We start from the raw sequence: 21390 nt of genomic DNA on the forward strand, positions 1-21390 counted from the left end.
GGTGCAATAAACAGGGGCAAATGGGTTAATTCTAACATTTCTATATTAACTCCCCCAAAACCCTTTTGTAGTGTTGTAGCTGACAGGATAATGTTTCTGATCAATGTGTTCAAAGAAATGTACTACTGTGCTGCCCTCAATAATTCCATTCTACAAGATATGGTGCCTTATGCTTACGAACATCTATCTGTCACCCCTGACACTTTTTAAAGTTATTGGTAAAATATTGCTTTGCTCATGGAATTAATGACACCATCCAGATGAAAATATATGGCGGCACTGGTGGGGAACAGATTCTTTTTGGATTTCTTGGACTTCTTGTAATCTTGTAATCTTTGAAAGTGTTAACCATGCCATTCTCCCACAATATTCCTCCCTCGTAGGAGTCAGATGTATAGCCCTTGGCTGATTAGGTTCTCCTAACGGCAGCAAAGAGCCTTTGTGGCTCAAGATCCTGTGCATCTTTTAATTTTTATGGTATTAACGAGGTTTAAGCCTAAAATCAACAAAAGAAAAACTGATATGTGGTACACAAAAATATTATATGTAGAATAAGCTAGCTGGTTTACATATGCTCAGCATGGAGCCGGGTGGAATGACTCAGGTTACCTTTGATACGTTTGATAAGTGTAAATGTTTGATGGGAAACAGGTAGGAAAAACATTTTTGTCAGAGAAATGGTAATGAAAATGTCACTTACCCAGTGTACATCTGTTCGTGGCATCAGTCGCTGTAGATTCGCCTGTTTTGCATAGCTCGCCATCTGGTGTTGGGCCGGAGTGTTACAAGTTGTTTTTCTTCGAAGAAGTCTTTCGAGTCACGGGACCGAGTGACTCCTCCTTTTGTCTCCATTGCGCATGGGCGTCGACTCCATCTTCGATTGTTTTTCCCCGCAGAGGGTGAGGTAGGAGTTGAATTGTAGTAATAGTGCCCATGCAATGGAGTGACTAAGTATGTACCTATTTAAGGTTGAGATGATACATATACAAATAGTTGAAGGTAACTTCCAAACTGCTACAGGCTCCCGGGGAGGCGGGTGGGCACATGCGAATCTACAGCGACTGATGCCACGAACAGATGTACACTGGGTAAGTGACATTTTCAGTTCGATGGCATCTGTCGCTGTAGATACGCATGTTTTGCATAGACTAGTAAGCAGTTATCTCCCCAAAAGCGGTGGCTCAGCCTGTAGGAGTGGAAGTAGTTTGAAATAATGTTCTTAATACGGCTTGACCTACTGTGGCTTGTTGTGCGGATAACACGTCTACACAGTAGTGCTTGGTGAATGTGTGAGGCGTAGACCATGTGGCTGCCTTACATATTTCTTGCATTGGGATGTTTCCTAGAAAGGCCATGGTAGCACCTTTCTTTCTGGTTGAGTGTGCCCTTGGTGTAATGGGCAGCTGTCGTTTAGCTTTAAGGTAGCAAATTTGGATGCATTTAACTATCCATCTGGCTATACCTTGTTTTGATATTGGGTTTCCTGCATGAGGTTTTTGAAATGCAATAAATAGTTGTTTAGTCTTTCTGATGTTCTTTGTTCTGTCAATGTAATACATTAAAGCTCTTTTGACATCTAATGTATGTAGTGCCCTTTCAGCTACGGTATCTGGCTGTGGAAAGAACACTGGAAGTTCCACTGTTTGATTTAGATGGAACGGTGAAATAACCTTTGGCAAAAATTTAGGATTAGTCCTTAGGACGACCTTATTCTTGTGTAGTTGTATAAAAGGTTCTTGTATTGTAAACGCCTGAATCTCGCTTACTCTTCTTAGGGAAGTAATGGCGATGAGAAATGCAACCTTTCAGGTTAGGAACTGTATTTCGCAGGAGTGCATGGGTTCAAAAGGTGGACCCATAAGTCTAGTTAGGACAACATTTAGGTTCCATGAAGGAACAGGTGGTGTTCTTGGTGGTATAATTCTCCTAAGGCCCTCCATGAATGCTTTAATGACTGGTATCTTATATAGGGAAGTTGAATAGGTAGTCTGCAGGTATGCAGATATTGCTGCAAGGTGTATTTTAATGGAAGAGAAAGCCAGGTTAGATTTTTGTAAGTGAAGCAAGTAACCCACTACATGTTCTGGAGTTGTGTGTAATGGTTGTATTTGATTAATATGGCAGTAGCAAACAAACCTCTTCCATTTACTTGCATAGCAGTGCCTGGTGGATGGCCTTCTGGCTTGCTTTATGACTTCCATACATTCTTGGGTAAGTTGTAAGTGCCCGAATTCTAGGATTTCAGGAGCCAGATTGCTAGATTCAGCGATGCTGGATCTGGGTGTCTGATCTTTTGGTTGTGTTGTGTCAACAGATCTGGCCTGTTGGGCAATTTGATGTAGGGTACTACTGATAGGTCTAGCAGCGTTGTGTACCAGGGTTGCCTTGCCCAAGTTGGTGCTATTAATATGAGTTTGAGTTTGTTTTGACTGAGTTTGTTTACCAGGTAAGGAAGGAGAGGGAGAGGAGGAAAAGCGTAAGCAAATATCCCTGACCAGTTCATCCATAGGGCATTGCCTTGGGACTGTTTGTGTGGGTATCTGGATGCGAAGTTTTGGCATTTTGCGTTCTCCTTCGTCGCAAACAAGTCTATTTGAGGTGTTCCCCAAAGTTTGAAATAGGTGTTCAGAATTTGGGGGTGAATTTCCCATTCGTGGACCTGTTGGTGATCTCGAGAGAGATTGTCTGCGAGTTGATTTTGGATCCCTGGTATAAATTGTGCTATTAGGTGAATTTGGTTGTGAATTGCCCAACGCCAAATTGTTTGTGCTAGCAGGCTTAACTGCGTGGAGTGCGTCCCCCCTTGCTTGTTTAGATAATACATTGTTGTCATGTTGTCTGTCTTGACGAGAATGTATTTGTGAACTATTATTGGTTGGAAAGCTTTTAGTGCTTGAAAAACTGCTAGAAGTTCTAGGTGATTTATATGCAGTTTTGTTTGATGTACGTTCCATTGTCCTTGTATGCTGTGTTGATCGAGGTGTGCTCCCCACCCTGTCATGGAAGCATCTGTTGTTATTACGTATTGTGGCACTGGGTCTTGGAAAGGCCGCCCTTTGTTTAAATTTATGTTGTTCCACCACAGAAGCGAGAGGTAAGTTTGGCGGTCTATTAACACCAGATCTAGAAGATGACCCTGTGCTTGAGACCACTGTGATGCTAGGCACTGTTGTAAGGGCCTCATGTGCAGTCTTGCGTTTGGGACAATGGCTATGCATGAAGACATCATGCCTAGGAGTTGTAATATCATCTTTGCTTGTATCTTTTGTGTTGGATACATGCGTTGTATGATGGTGTTGAAATTTTGAATTCTTTGGGGACTTGGAGTGGCTACTCCTTTTGTTGTGTCTATTATGGCTCCTAGGTATTGTTGTACCTTGCACGGCAGAATGTTGGATTTCGTGAAGTTGACGGTGAACCCTAGTTTGAAGAGGGTTTGTATGATCTGATTTGTGTGATTTGAGCACTCTATTAACGAATGGGCCTTGATTAGCCAGTCGTCTAGATATGGGAACACATGTATTTGCTGCCTTCTGATGTGTGCAGCGACTACCGCTAGACATTTGGTAAAGACTCTTGGTGCGGTTGTTAATCCGAAAGGCAGTACCTTGAATTGGTAATGTATTCCTTTGAATACAAACCTTAGGTATTTCCTGTGCGATGGGTGTATTGGTATATGGAAATACGCGTCCATGAGGTCTAAAGTTGTCATGTAGTCGTGTAGTTTTAGCAATGGTAATACTTCTTGTAGTGTGACCATGTGAAAGTGGTCTGATTTGATGAATGTGTTCACTATTCTGAGGTCTAGGATTGGTCTCAGCGTTTTGTCCTTCTTTGGTATCAGAAAGTACAGTGAGTAAACTCCTGTGTTTATTTGTGTGTTTGGCACTAATTCGATTGCATTCTTTTGCAATAGTGCCTGCACTTCTATCTCCAGGAGATTGGAATGATGTTTTGTCAAATTTTGTGCTTTTGGTGGTATGTTTGGAGGGAATTGTAGAAATTCTATGCAATAACCATGTTGGATAATTGCTAGAACCCAAGTGTCTGTAGTGATTTCCTCCCATGCTTTGTAATAATGACTTATTCTCCCCCCCCACTGGTGTTGTGTGGAGGGGGTGAGTGACATGTGAGTCACTGCTTAGTAGTAGGGGTTTTGGGGCTTTGAAATTTTCCTCTATTCCTAGGGAATTGCCCTCCTCTATATTGTCCCCGAAAACCTCCTCTGTACTGTCCCTGGTAACTGGACGGTGTTGCCTGTGAGGTGCTGGCTTGTGTGCTCTGACCCCGAAACCCCCCTCTAAAGGGTGTTTTACGGAATGTGCTGTAATTCCCTCTGCTCTGCGGGGAGTAGAGTGCGCCCATGGCTTTAGCAGTGTCCGTGTCTTTTTTGAGTTTCTCAATCGCTGTGTCCACTTCTGGACCGAACAGTTCTTTTTCGTTAAAAGACATATTGAGAACTGCTTGCTGAATCTCTGGTTTAAATCCAGACGTTCGGAGCCATGCATGCCTTCTGATAGTTACAGATGTATTAATTGTCCGTGCAGCTGTATCTGCAGCGTCCATGGAGGAGCGGATTTGGTTGTTGGAAATGGTCTGTCCCTCCTCAACCACTTGTTTTGCCCTATTTTGTAGGTCCTTGGGCAGATGGTCAATGAGATGTTGCATCTCATCCCAATGGACTCTGTCATAGCGCGCAAGTAGTGCCTGGGAGTTAGCGTTGCGCCACTGGTTTGCAGCTTGTGCTGCGACTCTCTTACCAGCTGCATCAAACTTGCGGCTTTCTTTATCTGGGGGTGGTGCATCTCCAGATGTGTGGGAGTTGGCCCTTTTCCTAGCTGCTCCTACAACGACAGAGTCTGGTGGCAGCTGTGTAGTGATGAAAACCGGGTCTGTAGGAGGCACCTTATACTTTTTTTCCACTCTTGGTGTGATTGCCCTACTTTTGACCGGCTCCTTAAAGATTTCTTTTGCGTGCCGGAGCATACCAGAGAGCATAGGCAGGCTTTGGTAGGAGCTGTGGGTGGAGGAGAGTGTGTTGAATAAAAAGTCATCCTCGACCTGTTCTGAGTGGAGGCTTACGTTGTGAAATTGTGCTGCTCTAGCCACCACTTGAGAATATGCAGTGCTGTCCTCTGGTGGAGATGGCTTCGTAGGGTATGCCTCCGGACTGTTATCTGACACTGGGGCGTCGTATAAGTCCCATGCGTCTTGATCTTGGTCACCCTGGCTCATGGTGGTGTGAGCTGGGGAATGTGATGGAGTTTGTGCTGGTGAGACGTTAATCACAGGTGGAGGAGAGGGTGGTGGGGTAACTTTTTTCACCACTTTTGTTTGTGGTGTTTGTTCAGTTTGGAACTCCAATCTTCTCTTTCTTCTAATAGGGGGAAGGGTGCTTATTTTTCCTGTCCCCTGCTGTATGAAAATACGCTTTTGCGTATGGTCTACATCAGTTGAGTGTAGCTCTTCCTCAAACCTATGCTTTTGCATTTGGGAGGTTAGCGAGTGCTCTTCTGTATAAGAGCCTGAAACTGGGTCGGTTGCAGTTTGTTTTGGCACCGAAACCCTGTCTGCATCTTTTTTCGGCTCCGAGGTGACTTTTTTCTTTTTCGGGGCCGAAACCTCTCGGCGTCGATCTTCTTCGGTGCTGCTGTCTCGGCGTCGAGCCGTGTCTACACCGGCATCTCGGTGTCGATGCTTGTCTCCAGCACTTTCTCGGTCCCGAGAAGGCTGCGTGCCGGTGTCTCGACCGGAGTCGGACGATCTCGGCACTGTTTGGGCCTTTTTCGGTGCCGACGGTCGGTCACCGAATTTATGGGTCGAGCCATGGCCTGGTGGCAGTGGCGTCCCCTGGGCCTTGTAAATCTTCTTCTGAGTGGTTTTCGACGTCTTACTCACGGTTTGTGTATCGTCGAATCCTTCGGAGTCCGATTCTTGGATCGAAAAGGTTCCCTCCTCTTCTTGTTCCTCGAACTCCCGGTGGGCTGTCGGCGCGGACGCCATCTGAAGTCTTCTGGCTCGACGGTCTCGAAGTGTTTTTCGGGACCGGAACGCACGACAGGCCTCGCAGGTGTCTTCACTGTGCTCAGGTGACAGGCACAGGTTGCAGACCAAGTGTTGGTCTGTATAGGGGTATTTATTGTGGCATTTGGGACAGAAACGGAACGGGGTCCGTTCCATCGGCGTTCTTCTGCACGCGGTCGGGCCGACCAGGCCCCGACGGGGGATCGAAAAAATTACCCCGAAGGGCACTGGAGCTCTTCGATCTTAGACGCGGTGTTGAATCTAAGTACGCCGATCCCGAATGCAACAATACCGACGAAAATCTTCCGAAATTAGCTATCTTTCCGTTCCGAAACTCGGAGCGACAGGAACACGTCCGAACCCGATGGCGGAAAAAAACCAATCGAAGATGGAGTCGACGCCCATGCGCAATGGAGACAAAAGGAGGAGTCACTCGGTCCCGTGACTCGAAAGACTTCTTAGAAGAAAAACAACTTGTAACACTCCGGCCCAACACCAGATGGCGAGCTATGCAAAACATGCGTATCTACAGCGACAGATGCCATCGAACTTAAAGATTCTCTTTAATGGTAAAGTCAGACCGTAAGTCACAATTTTTTTTAAAAGCCACTTTTAAAAAGTTGGCATTTTCCTGTCCTCACTATTTGGTGCCTGCAGCCTATTCCTGGGTTACATGACTCTGTGTGAGTGGCAGTTGGCCTTTGTATATTCATTCCAGACAGCCACAAAATGGAGGGATTAGGTGTGCCTGGATGTGCCATATCAGGCAGGATGGGCAGGGGAGGGGTCGTATCTGGGCCAGCCCCACTTGCAAGTCAATATGGTGTGTCCTGCCTTTACATAAATAACTTCACACTAGTCTATTGTGCCTATAGCCAGGCTGGAGCCAGGGCAGGGAGGCAGGTTATCCCAAGCACCATTGAAAAGAGAACTTGTAGAAACTTTCCCTATTTCAAATGAGGCACCAGGTATAAAACATTGGACTCTCAGCCCACTCTTCGTATCATTTTTGGATCTGTGGAACACTCAGATGAAGGACTGCTATGCTGCAGAATGGACTGCCCAGTGGCTCTGCTGTCCTGCTACTAGAGGAAGGAGAACTGAACCACATCTTGCGCCCAGGACTAATAGAGTGACTCTAAGGGTTAGTTTTTCTGGCCTCCTGATTAGAGACTCAGGAGCAGAAAAGACTGCATTCATCTTGAACCTGTATCTGGACTCTGGCTGCTGTGGGTCCTAACCCCCCAAGTTGTGCCTTCACAGTCCTGGACCCGTGGAAGTGGGGATAAAAATGCTCTGCTGACCCAGCTCTGGCTCTCATCAGACCCCTCGCAGCGCCTCATCGGAACTGACGTAACGCAACGCAACATGATACAGACCCAACACGACACGGAACTCACATCGCAGCACTTGCAGCTACTTATTGAAACTGACTATGTGAGATGCATGTCGACGCAGGACCAGGCATCAGTTCTCAGAACTGTTGCTGCATAACGTACAATTCTCAGCAGGTCTAACGTGGTCCATGTATCCGACCTGAAATTCATAGTGGTCAGTCTGAACCTGTGACTTTGTCCCAGTCCGGCAACGATGAGATAACCAGTTGACACTTCGTGCCTCTAAGCACTATTTTTACCTAAATCTTTGATTTTGCAAATCTCCGAATTTACTAATTGGTGTGGAATTTTGACCAGATAGAGTCCTGAAAGTCTCTATTACAAACTAAATAATCCTTATTATTCAAATTATGTTTTAAAAGCCCAAAACCCACAAGGGGAAATGTTGAAAATCATGAATGATCACTCGGCCATCCAAGGTCACTCTAGAAGTGAGTCCTACTCAAGAAAGGCATATCAAAATGAATACATTTTGATCAGGGAGATGATTGCTAAAAGTCCTGTCATAAAAATATACCTTATCAAAGAGATTATAATCAGTGTCTTTTAACTACTTTTAAACTTGTAGACAAGGAATTACTCTGGACACTGATTTATATAATAATCAAATTGGGTTCCCAAAAAGGACTCTTGTCCCCCTGAGGTAATAAGACAGATTGCTTCTATCATTTCTGACCCTTTGCTTACAGTACCAAAGTTTTCCCTGACCCAAGGGGTGGTATCAGCAAATTACAAAACATACGGCGGTGATACCGGTCCTAAAAAAGCAAAGATACTGGAAAGATACAGGAAGGGCATGTATTCAGGTCCCATCTGCAAAGAAGCAACTACTGGTAACCTCTACAAGCTTGCCTTCACCCTAGCCATAACACTGAGACAGTAATCTTGTCTGTCACTGACAACCTAAAAGCATACCTAGATACGGACATGATACCTGCACGCATACTATTAAATCTATCCACAGCTTTCGACACGGTTTACCATGTCATACTATTACAAAGTGTCAGGGCTGCAGGTATTGTCAGTATTCCTTACATATGGCATAAATTCTATTTAAAGAATAGGACACAAGCTGTAAGGCTGCCTCCATATACAGCTGAAAGGATAGAAAGGGTAGAGGGAGAATGCAGAGATCCTTAAGGATATTCATTATCCCCACATCTTTTAATATCTCTAAGAGGCCACTTATAAAGGAACTGAAAATAAGACTGTGTAGAATATACAAATATGGAGATGACTCACAGATACAACTCTGCCTAGCAGACAGATATCACTGTAGTGAAACTTTCAGGAAAGCGTGAGTTCTGTCTGCGGCTGGATGAGGGAGAACCAACTGAAGTTGAAACCCAATAAAACTAAAATAGCAGTACTGAAGGAGAATCTACTGCTGTAGATCTAAAAGTACTGGTCACAAGAGATGGGACCTTTTTTATAAACTTAATACGTTAACTAAAAGCATTGGAGTAACAATCAAGTTACTAACCATCAGTTCTGCCTTAACTGTCAGAGACCCTTTTTTTAGCTAAGGATTCCTTACCTTAGAATAATCCCCAGGTATCAGACTGGATCCAGAAAACTTTCTCATAAAGTACCCCTATGCACTAGTGGGTGGCGTCACTCAGCTCCACATAGAGTTGTCATGCACACTGGAAGTGACATGTGCAATGCCTATATAGGTGCCACCTCAGTGTACCGTCAGTTTTTTTTTTTGTTGTTGCGATTTTCACCCCAGAAGTGCAGAGCCATGGAGAACACTGACCATTGGTGCATTAGCTCGGGGCCCTTAGAAGGGGACACAACAATTAAATCTGAAATTTGTCCGCAGAGTGGGGAGGATGGGTGGGGTGGTAAAGAATATGCAGCTAGATAGAATCTCTACTAAATAAGGTGTAACCAAAGGTAACTAACTTGTTCTTCTGATAGCTGCAAAATCATTACCTTAGAATAGATGCCCAAGCAAAACCTCCCCAGAGGTGAGACCGCACTACGGATTACACTTGAATGCCCTGTAGGACCAAACAGGCAAAATGACCATCACACCGGACCTGACTGTACAGGCATTAGTACTTCAGAAATATGTAAATTGAAGCCCACATGTGTGAGTACAAATAAGATGTGACTTTGGCATGTTGATAGTGAACCCCAGCAAGTGCAGAAGGTTTGTCGAAGTCTGAAGGTGGAGACAGCTGCTTGGGGGCACAACCTGCCTTCAATAGCCTATCGTAGAGGTAAGAGAAGGATGGAATTCCTGACATCCACACATGTGCTGCAACCACCACCATCACTTTTGTGAATACCTTTAGAAGACTGTTAAAGCCGAACAGGAGCACAGCAAACTGAAAGTGATCTTGGCTGACCGAGAACCACAAGTATGCCCTGAGGGCAGGCAGGAAGGGGAGGTGAAATGAAAATGTCACTTACCCAGTGTACATCTGTTCGTGGCATCAGTCGCAGTAGATTCGCATGTTCTGCAATAGCTCGCCATCTGGTGTTGGGCCGGAGTGTTACAAGTTGTTTTTCTTCGAAGAAGTCTTTCGAGTCACGGGACCGAGTGACTCCTCCTTTTGTCTCCATTGCGCATGGGCGTCGACTCCATCCTCGATTGTTTTTCCCCGCAGAGGGTGAGGTAGGAGTTGAATTGTAGTAATAGTGCCCATGCAATGGAGTGACTAAGTATGCACTTATTTAAGGTTGAGATGATACATATATAAATAATTGAAGGTAACTTCCAAACTGCTACAGGCTCCCGGGGAGGCGGGTGGGCACATGCGAATCTACTGCGACTGATGCCACGAACAGATGTACACTGGGTAAGTGACATTTTCAGTTCGATGGCATCTGTCGCTGTAGATACGCATGTTCTGCAATAGACTAGTAAGCAGTTATTTCCCCAAAAGCGGTGGATCAGCCTGTAGGAGTGGAAGTAGTCTGAAATAATGTCCTTAATACAGCTTGACCTACTGTGGCTTGTTGTGCGGATAACACGTCTACACAGTAGTGCTTGGTGAATGTGTGAGGCGTAGACCATGTGGCTGCCTTACATATTTCTTGCATTGGGATGTTTCCTAGAAAGGCCATGGTAGCACCTTTCTTTCTGGTTGAGTGTGCCCTTGGTGTAATGGGCAGCTGTCGTTTAGCTTTAAGGTAGCAGATTTGGATGCATTTAACTATCCATCTGGCTATACCTTGTTTTGAAATTGGGTTTCCTGCATGAGGTTTTTGAAATGCAATAAAGAGTTGTTTAGTCTTTCTGATGTTCTTTGTTCTGTCAATGTAATACATTAATGCTCTTTTGACATCTAATGTATGTAGTGCCCTTTCAGCTACGGTATCTGGCTGTGGAAAGAACACCGGAAGTTCCACTGTTTGATTTAGATGGAACGGTGAAATAACCTTTGGCAAAAATTTAGGATTGGTCCTTAGGACGACTTTATTTTTGTGTAGTTGTATAAAAGGTTCCTGTATAGTAAACGCCTGAATCTCGCTTACTCTTCTCAGGGAAGTAATGGCGATGAGAAATGCCACCTTCCAGGTTAGGAATTGTATGTCGCAGGAGTGCATGGGTTCAAAAGGTGGACCCATAAGTCTAGTTAGGACAACATTTAGGTTCCATGAAGGAACAGGTAGTGTTCTTGGTGGTATAATTCTCCTAAGGCCCTCCATGAATGCTTTAATGACTGGTATTTTATATAGGGAAGTTGAATAGGTAGTCTGCAGGTATGCAGATATTGCTGCAAGGTGAATCTTAATGGAAGAGAAAGCTAGGTTAGCTTTTTGTAAGTGAAGCAAGTAACCCACTACATGTTCTGGAGTTGTGTGTAATGGTTGTATTTGATTAATATGGCAGTAGCAAACAAACCTCTTCCATTTACTTGCATAGCAGTGCCTGGTGGATGGCCTTCTTGCTTGTTTTATGACTTCCATACATTCTTGGGTAAGTTGTAAGTGCCCGAATTCTAGGATTTCAGGAGCCAGATTGCTAGATTCAGCGATGCTGGATCTGGGTGTCTGATCCTTTGGTTGTGCTGTGTCAACAGATCTGGCCTGTTGGGCAATTTGATGCAGGGTACCACTGATAGGTCTAGCAGCGTTGTGTACCAGGGTTGCCTTGCCCAAGTTGGTGCTATCAATATGAGTTTGAGTTTGCTTTGACTGAGTTTGTTTACCAGGTAAGGAAGGAGAGGGAGAGGAGGAAAAGCGTAAGCAAATATCCCTGACCAGTTCATCCATAGGGCATTGCCTTGGGATTGTTTGTGTGGGTATCTGGATGCGAAGTTTTGGCATTTTGCGTTCTCCCTTGTCGCAAACAAGTCTATCTGAGGTGTTCCCCAGAGTTTGAAATAAGTGTTCAGTATTTGGGGGTGAATTTCCCATTCGTGGACCTGTTGGTGATCTCGAGAGAGATTGTCTGCGAGTTGATTTTGTATCCCTGGTATAAACTGTGCAATTAGGCGAATTTGGTTGTGAAGTGCCCAATGCCAAATTTTTTGTGCTAACATGCTTAACTGCGTGGAGTGCGTCCCTCCCTGCTTGTTTAGATAATACATTGTTGTCATGTTGTCTGTTTTGACGAGAATGTATTTGTGAACTATTATTGGTTGGAAAGCTTTTAGTGCTTGAAAAACTGCAAGAAGTTCTAGGTGATTGATATGCAGTTTTGTTTGATGTACGTTCCATTGTCCTTGTATGCTGTGTTGATCGAGGTGTGCTCCCCACCCTGTCATGGAAGCATCTGTTGTTATTACGTATTGTGGCACTGGGTCTTGGAAAGGCCGCCCCTTGTTTAAATTTATGTTGTTCCACCACAGAAGCGAGAGGTAAGTTTGGCGGTCTATTAACACCAGATCTAGAAGGTGACCCTGTGCTTGAGACCACTGTGATGCTAGGCATTGTTGTAAGGGCCTCATGTGCAGTCTTGCGTTTGGGACAATGGCTATGCATGATGACATCATGCCTAGGAGTTGTAATACCATCTTTGCTTGTATCTTTTGTGTTGGATACATGCGTTGTATGATGGTGTTGAAATTTTGAATTCTTTGTGGACTTGGAGTGGCTACTCCTTTTGATGTGTCTATTATGGCTCCCAGGTATTGTTGTACCTTGCGTGGCCGAATTTTGGATTTTGTGAAATTGACGGTGAACCCTAGTTTGAAGAGGGTTTGTATGATATGATTTGTGTGATTTGAGCACTCTATTAACGAATGGGCCTTGATTAGCCAGTCGTCTAGATATGGGAACACATGTATTTGCTGCCTTCTGATGTGTGCAGCGACTACCGCTAGACATTTGGTAAGGACTCTTGGTGCGGTTGTTAATCCGAAAGGCAGTACCTTGAATTGGTAATGTATTCCTTTGAATACAAACCTTAGGTATTTCCTGTGCGATGGGTGAATTGGTATATGGAAATAAGCATCCTTGAGGTCTAAAGTTGCCATGTAGTCGTGCAGCTTTAGCAATGGCAATACTTCTTGTAGTGTGACCATGTGGAAGTGGTCTGATTTGATGAAAGTGTTGACTACTCTGAGGTCTAGGATTGGTCTCAGTGTTTTGTCCTTCTTTGGTATCAGAAAGTACAGTGAGTAAACTCCTGTGTTTATTTGTGTGTCTGGCACTAATTCGATTGCATTCTTTTGCAATAGTGCCTGCACTTCTATCTCTAGGAGATTGGAATGGTGTGTTGTTAAATTTTGTGCTTTTGGTGGTATGTTTGGAGGGAACTGTAGAAATTCTATGCAGTAACCATGTTGGATAATTGCTAGAACCCAAGTGTCTGTAGTGATTTTCTCCCATGCTCTGTAATAATGACCTATTCGTCCCCCCACTGGTGTTGTGTGGAGGGGGTGAGTGACATGTGAGTCACTGTTTAGTAGTAGGGGTTTTGGGGCTTTGGAATCTTCCTCTATTTCTAGGGAATTGCCCTCCTCTATATTGTCCCCGAAAACCTCCTCTATACTGTCCGTGGTAACTGGACGGTGTGGCTTGTGAGGTGCTGGCTTGTGTGCTTTGACCCCGAAACCCCCCTCGAAAGGGCGTTTTACGGGATGAGCTGTAATTCCCTCTGCTCTGCGGGGAGTAGAGTGCGCCCATGGCTTTGGCAGTGTCCGTATCTTTTTTGAGTTTCTCAATCGCTGTGTCCACTTCTGGACCGAACAGTTCTTTTTCATTAAAAGGCATATTGAGAACTGCTTGTTGAATCTCTGGTTTAAATCCAGACGTTCGGAGCCATGCATGCCTTCTGATAGTTACAGATGTATTAATTGTCCGTGCAGCTGTATCTGCAGCGTCCATGGAGGAGCGGATCTGGTTGTTGGAGATGGCCTGTCCCTCCTCAACCACTTGTTTTGCCCTATTTTGGAAGTCTTTGGGCAGATGTTCAATGAGATGTTGCATCTCGTCCCAGTGGGCTCTGTCATAGCGCGCAAGTAGTGCCTGGGAGTTCGCGATGCGCCACTGGTTTGCAGCTTGTGCTGCGACTCTTTTACCAGCTGCATCAAACTTGCGGCTTTCTTTATCTGGGGGTGGTGCATCTCCAGATGTGTGAGAGTTGGCCCTTTTCCTAGCTGCTCCTACAACAACAGAGTCTGGTGGCAGCTGTGTTGTGATGAAAGCCGGGTCTGTAGGAGGCGGCTTATACTTTTTTTCCACCCTTGGTGTGATTGCCCTACTTTTGACCGGGTCCTTAAATATGTCTTTTGCGTGCCGGAGCATACCAGGGAGCATAGGCAGGCTTTGGTAGGAGCTGTGGGTGGAGGAGAGTGTGTTGAACAAGAAATCATCCTCGACCTGTTCTGAGTAGAGGCTTACGTTGTGAAATTGTGCTGCTCTAGCCACCACCTGAGAGTACGCGGTGCTGTCTTCTGGTGGAGATGGTTTTGTAGGGTATGCCTCTGGGCTGTTATCTGACACTGGGGCGTCGTATAGGTCCCATGCGTCCTGGTCTTGGTCACCCTGGCTCATGGTGGTGTGAGCTGGGGAGTGTGATGGCGTTTGTGCTGGTGAAACGTTAATCACGGGCGGAGGAGAGGGTGGTGGTGTAACTCTTTTCACCACTTTTGGTTGTGGTGCTTGTTCCGTGTGGAACTCCAACCTTCTCTTTCTCCTAATGGGGGGAAGGGTGCTTATTTTTCCTGTCCCCTGCTGAATGAAGATACGCTTTTGCGTATGGTCCGCATCAGTTGCTTGTAGCTCTTCCTCAAACCTATGCTTCTGCATTTGGGAGGTTAGCGAGTGCTCTTCTGTATAAGAGCCTGAAGCTGGGTCGCTTGCAGTTTGTTTCGGCGTCGAAACTTTGTCTGCATGTTTTTTCGGCTCCGAGGTGACTTTTTTCTTTTTCGGGGCCGAAACCTCTCGGCGTCGATCTGTTTCGGTGCCGCTGTCTCGGCGTCGAGCCGTGTCCACACCGGCATCTCGGTGTCGAGGCTTGTCTCCAGCACTTTCTCGGTCCCGAGAAGGCTGCGTGCCGGTGTCTCGACCGGAGTCGGACGATCTCGGCACTGTTTGGGCCTTTTTCGGTGCCGACGGTCGGTCACCGATTTTATGGGTTGAGCCATGGCCTGGTGGCAGTGGCGTCCCCTGGGCCTTGTAAATGTTTCTTTGTGTGGTTTTCGACGTCTTACTCACGGTTTGTGTATCGTCGAATCCTTCGGAGTCTGAGTCTTGGATCGAGAAGGTACCTTCCTCTTCCTGTTCCTCGAACTCCCGTCGGGCTGTCGGTGCGGACGCCATTTGAAGTCTTCTGGCTCGACGGTCTCGGAGTGTTTTTCGGGACCGGAACGCACGACAGGCCTCGCAGGTGTCTTCGCTGTGCTCAGGTGACAGGCACAGGTTGCAGACCAAGTGTTGGTCTGTGTAGGGGTATTTATTGTGGCATTTGGGGCAGAAACGGAACGGGGTCCGTTCCATCAGCGTTCTTCAGCACGCGGTCGGGCCGACCAGGCCCCGACGGAGGATCGAAAAATTACCCCGAAGGGCACCGGAGCTCTTCGATCTTCGATGCGGTGTTGAATGTAAGTATGCCGATCCCGAACGCAACAATACCGACGAAAATCTTCCGAAATTAACTATTTTTTCTGTTCCGAAACTCGGAGCGACAGGAACACGTCCGAACCCGATGGCGGAAAAAAAACAATCGAGGATGGAGTCGACGCCCATGCGCAATGGAGACAAAAGGAGGAGTCACTCGGTCCCGTGACTCGAAAGACTTCTTCGAAGAAAAACAACTTGTAACACTCCGGCCCAACACCAGATGGCGAGCTATTGCAGAACATGCGTATCTACAGCGACAGATGCCATCGAACATAAGCATCTTGTAAGTCCAGTGAAATCATCCAGTCTCTTGAGTCCAGGGCAGAGAGGAGTTGAGTGCCCGTGCATGATCATTTTGATTTTCCCCTTTTACAGGAAGAGATTGAGACGTTGACGGTCTAGAATAGAACAAAGGCCTCCAGACTTCCCGGGCACCAAAAGGTTGTGGGAATAGAACCATGACCTACGTCTGATGCCGGCACCTTCTCTATAGCTCCCTTGACCAAGAGATCTAACACCGCCTGATGGAGCCATCAGCTTGTCATAAGTAGATGTCATGGGTGCAGAGTGGTCACAAAGAGGAGGGAGTAGCCTTTTTGGAAGCGCTGCAAAACACAATGTTTGGATGTTATTTCCCTCCAGTGGTGCAGGTGATGGAGTATCCTGCCCCTCACTGAATGCCCATGATGGTCTGAAGGCATACTAACGATGTTTTGAGGCTGCAGCTGCCAGGGAGGTGGTGGACTGGCTTGACCTCTGGCTGCCTGTCCCAAGTGGTCTGTGGGAACCGTGTCCTAGGCCATGAAAAGATTGTGCAGTTTGCTGGCCAAGGCAACTGAGCATGTGAAGACATGGATGGAAACCACTTTGTTGGCCACGAAAGGGGAGGAAGGCAGAGTGGGGTAGGCGAGGGGCCATAGAAAGGCCCAAAGACCTGGCCATAACTCTGCTGTCTTTGAAGAACTCTAGCGCTGAGTCTGCCTTCCCTCCAAACAACAAATAGCCATCAAATGGCATGTCCATAGAGAAGCTTGAACATCCCCGATAAAGCTAGTGGTTCTCAACCAGGGATGGAGTCTAAGGGCCACCGATGATGAAATCATTCTACCCATTGAGTTGGTCGTGTCCAGCCCACATTGTAGAGTGAAATTGGCTGCAACCCTTCCATCAGCAACTGCTTGACAAGCATTGCATGGGCCTCCTCTGAGACTGTGGGCAGCACTTGCGCTACTGAGTCACAGATACTATGGGAGTATCGTCCGAAGTAGTATGAGAAGTTCACCGACCACAGTGCAAGGTTGGCAAAAGAGAACATCCTCTTCCCAATGGAATACAGCCTTTTCGATTTCCTATCTAGTGGAGAAGTAGAGAATGCACTTGGGTTAACTTTGGAGATGGAGGCCTGGACCACCAAGGTCTCTGGGGAGGGGTACTGGGTGAGGAAAATGGGAGCCCCTGGGAAGGGGCAATGGCGGCAGACAATTGCCCTATGCACAGGAGCTCCTGTGCAGGGTTGGATCCGGCCCAGAATATGATGTTATAAGGACTTCATTGAATGGGAGTAACGATTTGGTGGGGCAACTCCCGGCTGAAGCACCTGTAGCAAGACGTTTGTCTTGGCTGCCACTGAGGGTAGCGTAAGGTCTATGACCTCATCCACCCTTTGCACCACCACTATGGATGAGGCGCAATTCTCCGTAGACAAGGTAGGAGGAGAGACCAGGCCGCTGTCTGGAGAGGTATCCAGCCATCCTAGCATCCGTCAGGTCCTCAAACCAGTTGTTTCCGAGATCTTCTAACTAGTATCCATAAGACCCAGAGATCCCCCCCAACCATCACCCAATCCAGACCTGTAGTATGAACATGGCTCCGATATAAGGAGTCTGCCCCCAGCTGGAGAAGTCACTGGACAACGTCCGTCCGCCTTTGTATCGAAGTTAGAAATGATGATGAGGGTGGCACCACTGATGGGTATTAGTGGCACTGGGGGTCACCGACTGGAGCAGGAGTCGGGGAAGGTCGAGGCCTCTTGATTGGTGCCGCTCAGGACCCATCAAAGGATCCTTGGGGCCCGACCGGTGCCCAGGGTGACCCCACCAGTGAAAGACCAGTAGGGGCCCCTCCCACTCCCATGTTGCTTGAGGGCACTCTAGAGGGGTCGTGCCATCCAAAAATGAGGTGCATGGCCTGGGAGGCTTGGAGGTGGCACAGGCTCCACTGCAGAGCTAGGCCTCAAATGCCGATAGCCCCACAACTCGCCTAAAAACTTGTACGGTGAAGCCTCAGACCTCTTCAGTGACTTCTTATTCTGTGGGACTTGCGTGACTTCCCCGATGACTTTGAGTGGGACTTTCGTTGGGTTTGACTTTGCGAGCAATCTTGGGACCATCCTCACAACTGAGACCTGGAGCATCGCAGAGCCGATCGATGCCAGGAAGCAAGAAACTTGAGGGACAGCTCCCTCAGCGCCTTAGGGTGCATGACACAGAAGTCCTGGCATGTTTTGGCATTGTGGTCTTGCAGGAGACACCAGACAGAGACCAAATGTGGGCCTGTCATCAATATCTGTTGATGGTAGGTTCCCTGTGGCTTAAAACCTGCCTTTCTGGTGGACATCCTGGGTAGTCTTTCTCACGACTCAAATGCAACACAGCATAGTTGACGATCTCTCACAAACAATGGTATTGGTCAGTGGCTTTTCTCCTCACATTCCGCTTCCCCCAACTCCCCAGCTTTGTTGTTACACGAGCTCCAGGAAATTTCAGTGGATCAGATGGAGTATCATCTATTGCCGAACATTTCTGCAGAGGCACTTAAGGTTTGACAGATTGAAAATCTCATGTACCTTCTCTGTCTACGGGCTATTGATCCTGGTGCTTACTCCATTGTGGGTTTAGAGCAAGCTGTAAGGGCTCACACAAGCATGCAGCAGAATTTAAAAGCAGAAAACAAGTGTTTAGGACATTATGTTGTACAGTTCTTACATGTGCAGGCCAACCAAACCATCACCTGATGACAGGTCTTCGAATGTTTCCAACCATGTCTCCCACAAGACAAAGTTCTCATAGTAGTCAAGGAACCGTACAGCCTATCATATCACATGTGAGACTGCAGCCCCTTCTTCTGTAGCACCAACTCAATTACCTTTAGCTGAACATGAATGATTTTCTGCTGAACCTCTAAAGATAGGAAAGTTTATTACTCAACGCACCTTGCATTTTTTGTGTCATCCTGCAGCAGTGATTAACTCCGGAAGAGAAAGTAGTGTTCATATTATTGTAATTATCTGGAGACAATGCATGATGATCAGTACCTTTAGTGATAAAAATAGTCCCTTATTCTGTAATGATGATCAATTCGAAACAGAGCTCCATTGTATATCTGGTAGATCTGTTGCCCAATCCTAGGTCTAGAGCTATTACACTTTATACAGGAAAGAAAAGATATGTTAACATACCTAGCACAATCCCAGCAGTTGTTGTCTGAAGCTAATAATGGGCCATCTGAAAAAAGAGGAGCCATTTTTTTAGGAAAATTAATGATGAATTGAAAGCTATGGTGGTCCAAATTCCAAACAGACATGCAACATGTGGCCTACAACCCTACCCTCCATGTAGATACCTAACATTATGGCACCATCCTCTACCACCCTCAGGGTAAGCACTCCCTTCTTCCATCCAATTATTATTAAAAAAATATTTGGCATCTTGACATCCTCCTTCAAAATGCTTTAGGCCATGCAACCTCGTCCTGGCCTGTGGCTTTGCTCTCTGCTCTCAAAGTGGAAGTTGAGAGCAGATATTGTGCTGAGAGTAGCTCTGTCTAAGGAGTTGTTAGCACGGACAGCATATCAGTTGCACAGGTACGACAGAGTTTGTTGGTCCCCAGGGTACACCAATTCCCTGGCCTCCTCTGCCAAATCTATGGAAAACTAGGAGTGAAGGAGAAAAATGGGGAGGATGATGGGCCACTGAGCCTCCGGAGACACTGGTAGAAGATTAAAACCCTAACCATAACTTCTTTCTCAAGCAACATCACAGCAGTGATAAACATATTTTTCAATGCTGTGAGGTATGAAGTAAGAGTAATGACTAGGCAGAATCAGAATCAGATATTGATGCAAATGGTAACCAATAGATGCACAAGACATTCTTATTTCCCACTTGAAACATAGTATGAGACCAGGACACCAATCCACAAGCTTTTGAGTGGTCTTCCTGTATATTATGAAAACATTAATTTATATTTTCAGGAACTTATTTAATATTACGAAGGTGCTAGCACATGCACTGCACAAACATATGTTTACCTTGTCAGAACAACCAGCCCCAGAAGCTCCTTTTCACATGCCTCCATGAACCGTTCTGCATTCATTTTGCTGTACAGACACTCCATGAATTCAAGAACAGTCTCATTGCGAAGGACTTTATGGCTCACGTCTGCACTCAGCATCAACTTGTTTTCAAATTGCATGATGGAAACAGCAAAGCCGGGCCAGAGTGTCATTCTAAAATAAAATTACAATTTGCAACACATTATTAAAGTTATGAACTAGTTGCCGGACATCTATGGCAGTATTTGAGTGACTTGGCTAACAACATTTAAAGATGTTCCCTACCAATCCATCCACCACTACAGTAAAAGTAAATCTCAGCTTAGAAGATTGCAAAAGGATTGGACTTTTCATGTGACTGTGGAAAAGGTCTGTGTGGTGCACTGTGTGCAATGTGCAAGGATGTTGACAATAACGTTACATTTCCTGATACTGAACTGTTACTCTCAATGGTATGTCAGGGTAGGTCAAATACTGAATTATTAGATTTAATAAAAATCTTTGTATTTGTGCACTGCATAGAAAAATCAAAAGAGAAAAAAGTGTCACTGCCATTGTATTACAGTAGATCATGGGATTTTAATGTGAGCAGAAACAATGACAATTTCTTGAATCAATCCAAATCCCTGTATTCCCTCCATTCCCCCCCACACTTTATCAAGTTTCCTAGGACAACACATTAGCCTTTGACAACATTTGTTCAGCCTGCATACACCAGTCAAGTTCGACCCTCCACTGTGACACAGAAGGTGACTCCCCTCTCTCCCACAGCCGGGCAATTTCTCTTGGCCACCCATAAGAGAGATGTTACAGAACAGTGTATTTGGGCAAAGTCTGTTCCGAGGAAGTACACTAGCTAGTTAGCGGGAATGCTTCAGACTTATGCCAGTGGATACAAACCCCTGAGTACCTGTGAAAGATGTCTTAAAACTCCAGGTGTCTGGCGTACACTAGCATGTCATCTGCATAAAGGGAGATGACATCATCCCAAACTAAGTCTCATCATAGTCCCCGGAGCTGGGAGTCTGTTCACACCCAGCATGCCAGAGTTTCCAGGACTAGGGCCAACAATAAAGGGGAGATTGGGTACCCCTCTCTCATCCCCTTCCCCAAGGTAAACTCCTCTTTTCATGCATTTCTAGAGGCAGAGCTTACTTACTCACAGTTTCAGCATCACTCCCTAAATATACTCAAAAAAATGCTCTGTGGCTCATGTCTGAATACTCAGTTGTAACTCACATTTAAGACAGGACTAAGATAAAACTATGAAAGAAAAAGCTAAAGCGAAAGCCCTACAAGACATGTTATTGTGACTAATGCAAGCTGCAAAAAAGAAGAGAGAAGTATGCCAGTTCTGGACAGAGCCGTATTTAACCATGAGCTACCACATTTACAAGACTGTTAAACGTTAATCCTCTGATCCACTGGAGACAATTTGACTTTGGTTGCCTGGTGAGAATGCGAACTCTTAAAGAACCTGAAGTGTGTTGGCCCTAGATGCCGCAAAAGTCTTTGATTCCGTTAAAAATAAAAAAGCCTCACATTATACTTTAAGTGCCAAGCGTTCCAAACAAAAAGTGTGCCTTAAGTAACAATTTTACACTTTCTTTC

General features: G+C 45.8%; 1 protein-coding gene across 1 annotated transcript in view; it reads right to left on the reverse strand.

The window, feature by feature from the left end:
- Positions 1 to 21390, reverse strand: part of PIWIL4 (piwi like RNA-mediated gene silencing 4) — a 424835-nt gene that overhangs the window by 238905 nt on the left and 164540 nt on the right. Inside the window, exon 7 of the mRNA XM_069202421.1 lies at positions 19756 to 19953. Within this exon, the coding sequence (XP_069058522.1) occupies positions 19756 to 19953 (198 nt within the window). The remainder of the gene's footprint in view (positions 1 to 19755; positions 19954 to 21390) is intronic.

Source organism: Pleurodeles waltl, chromosome 8, assembly GCF_031143425.1.
Source record: "Pleurodeles waltl isolate 20211129_DDA chromosome 8, aPleWal1.hap1.20221129, whole genome shotgun sequence".
NCBI lineage: Eukaryota > Metazoa > Chordata > Amphibia > Caudata > Salamandridae > Pleurodeles > Pleurodeles waltl.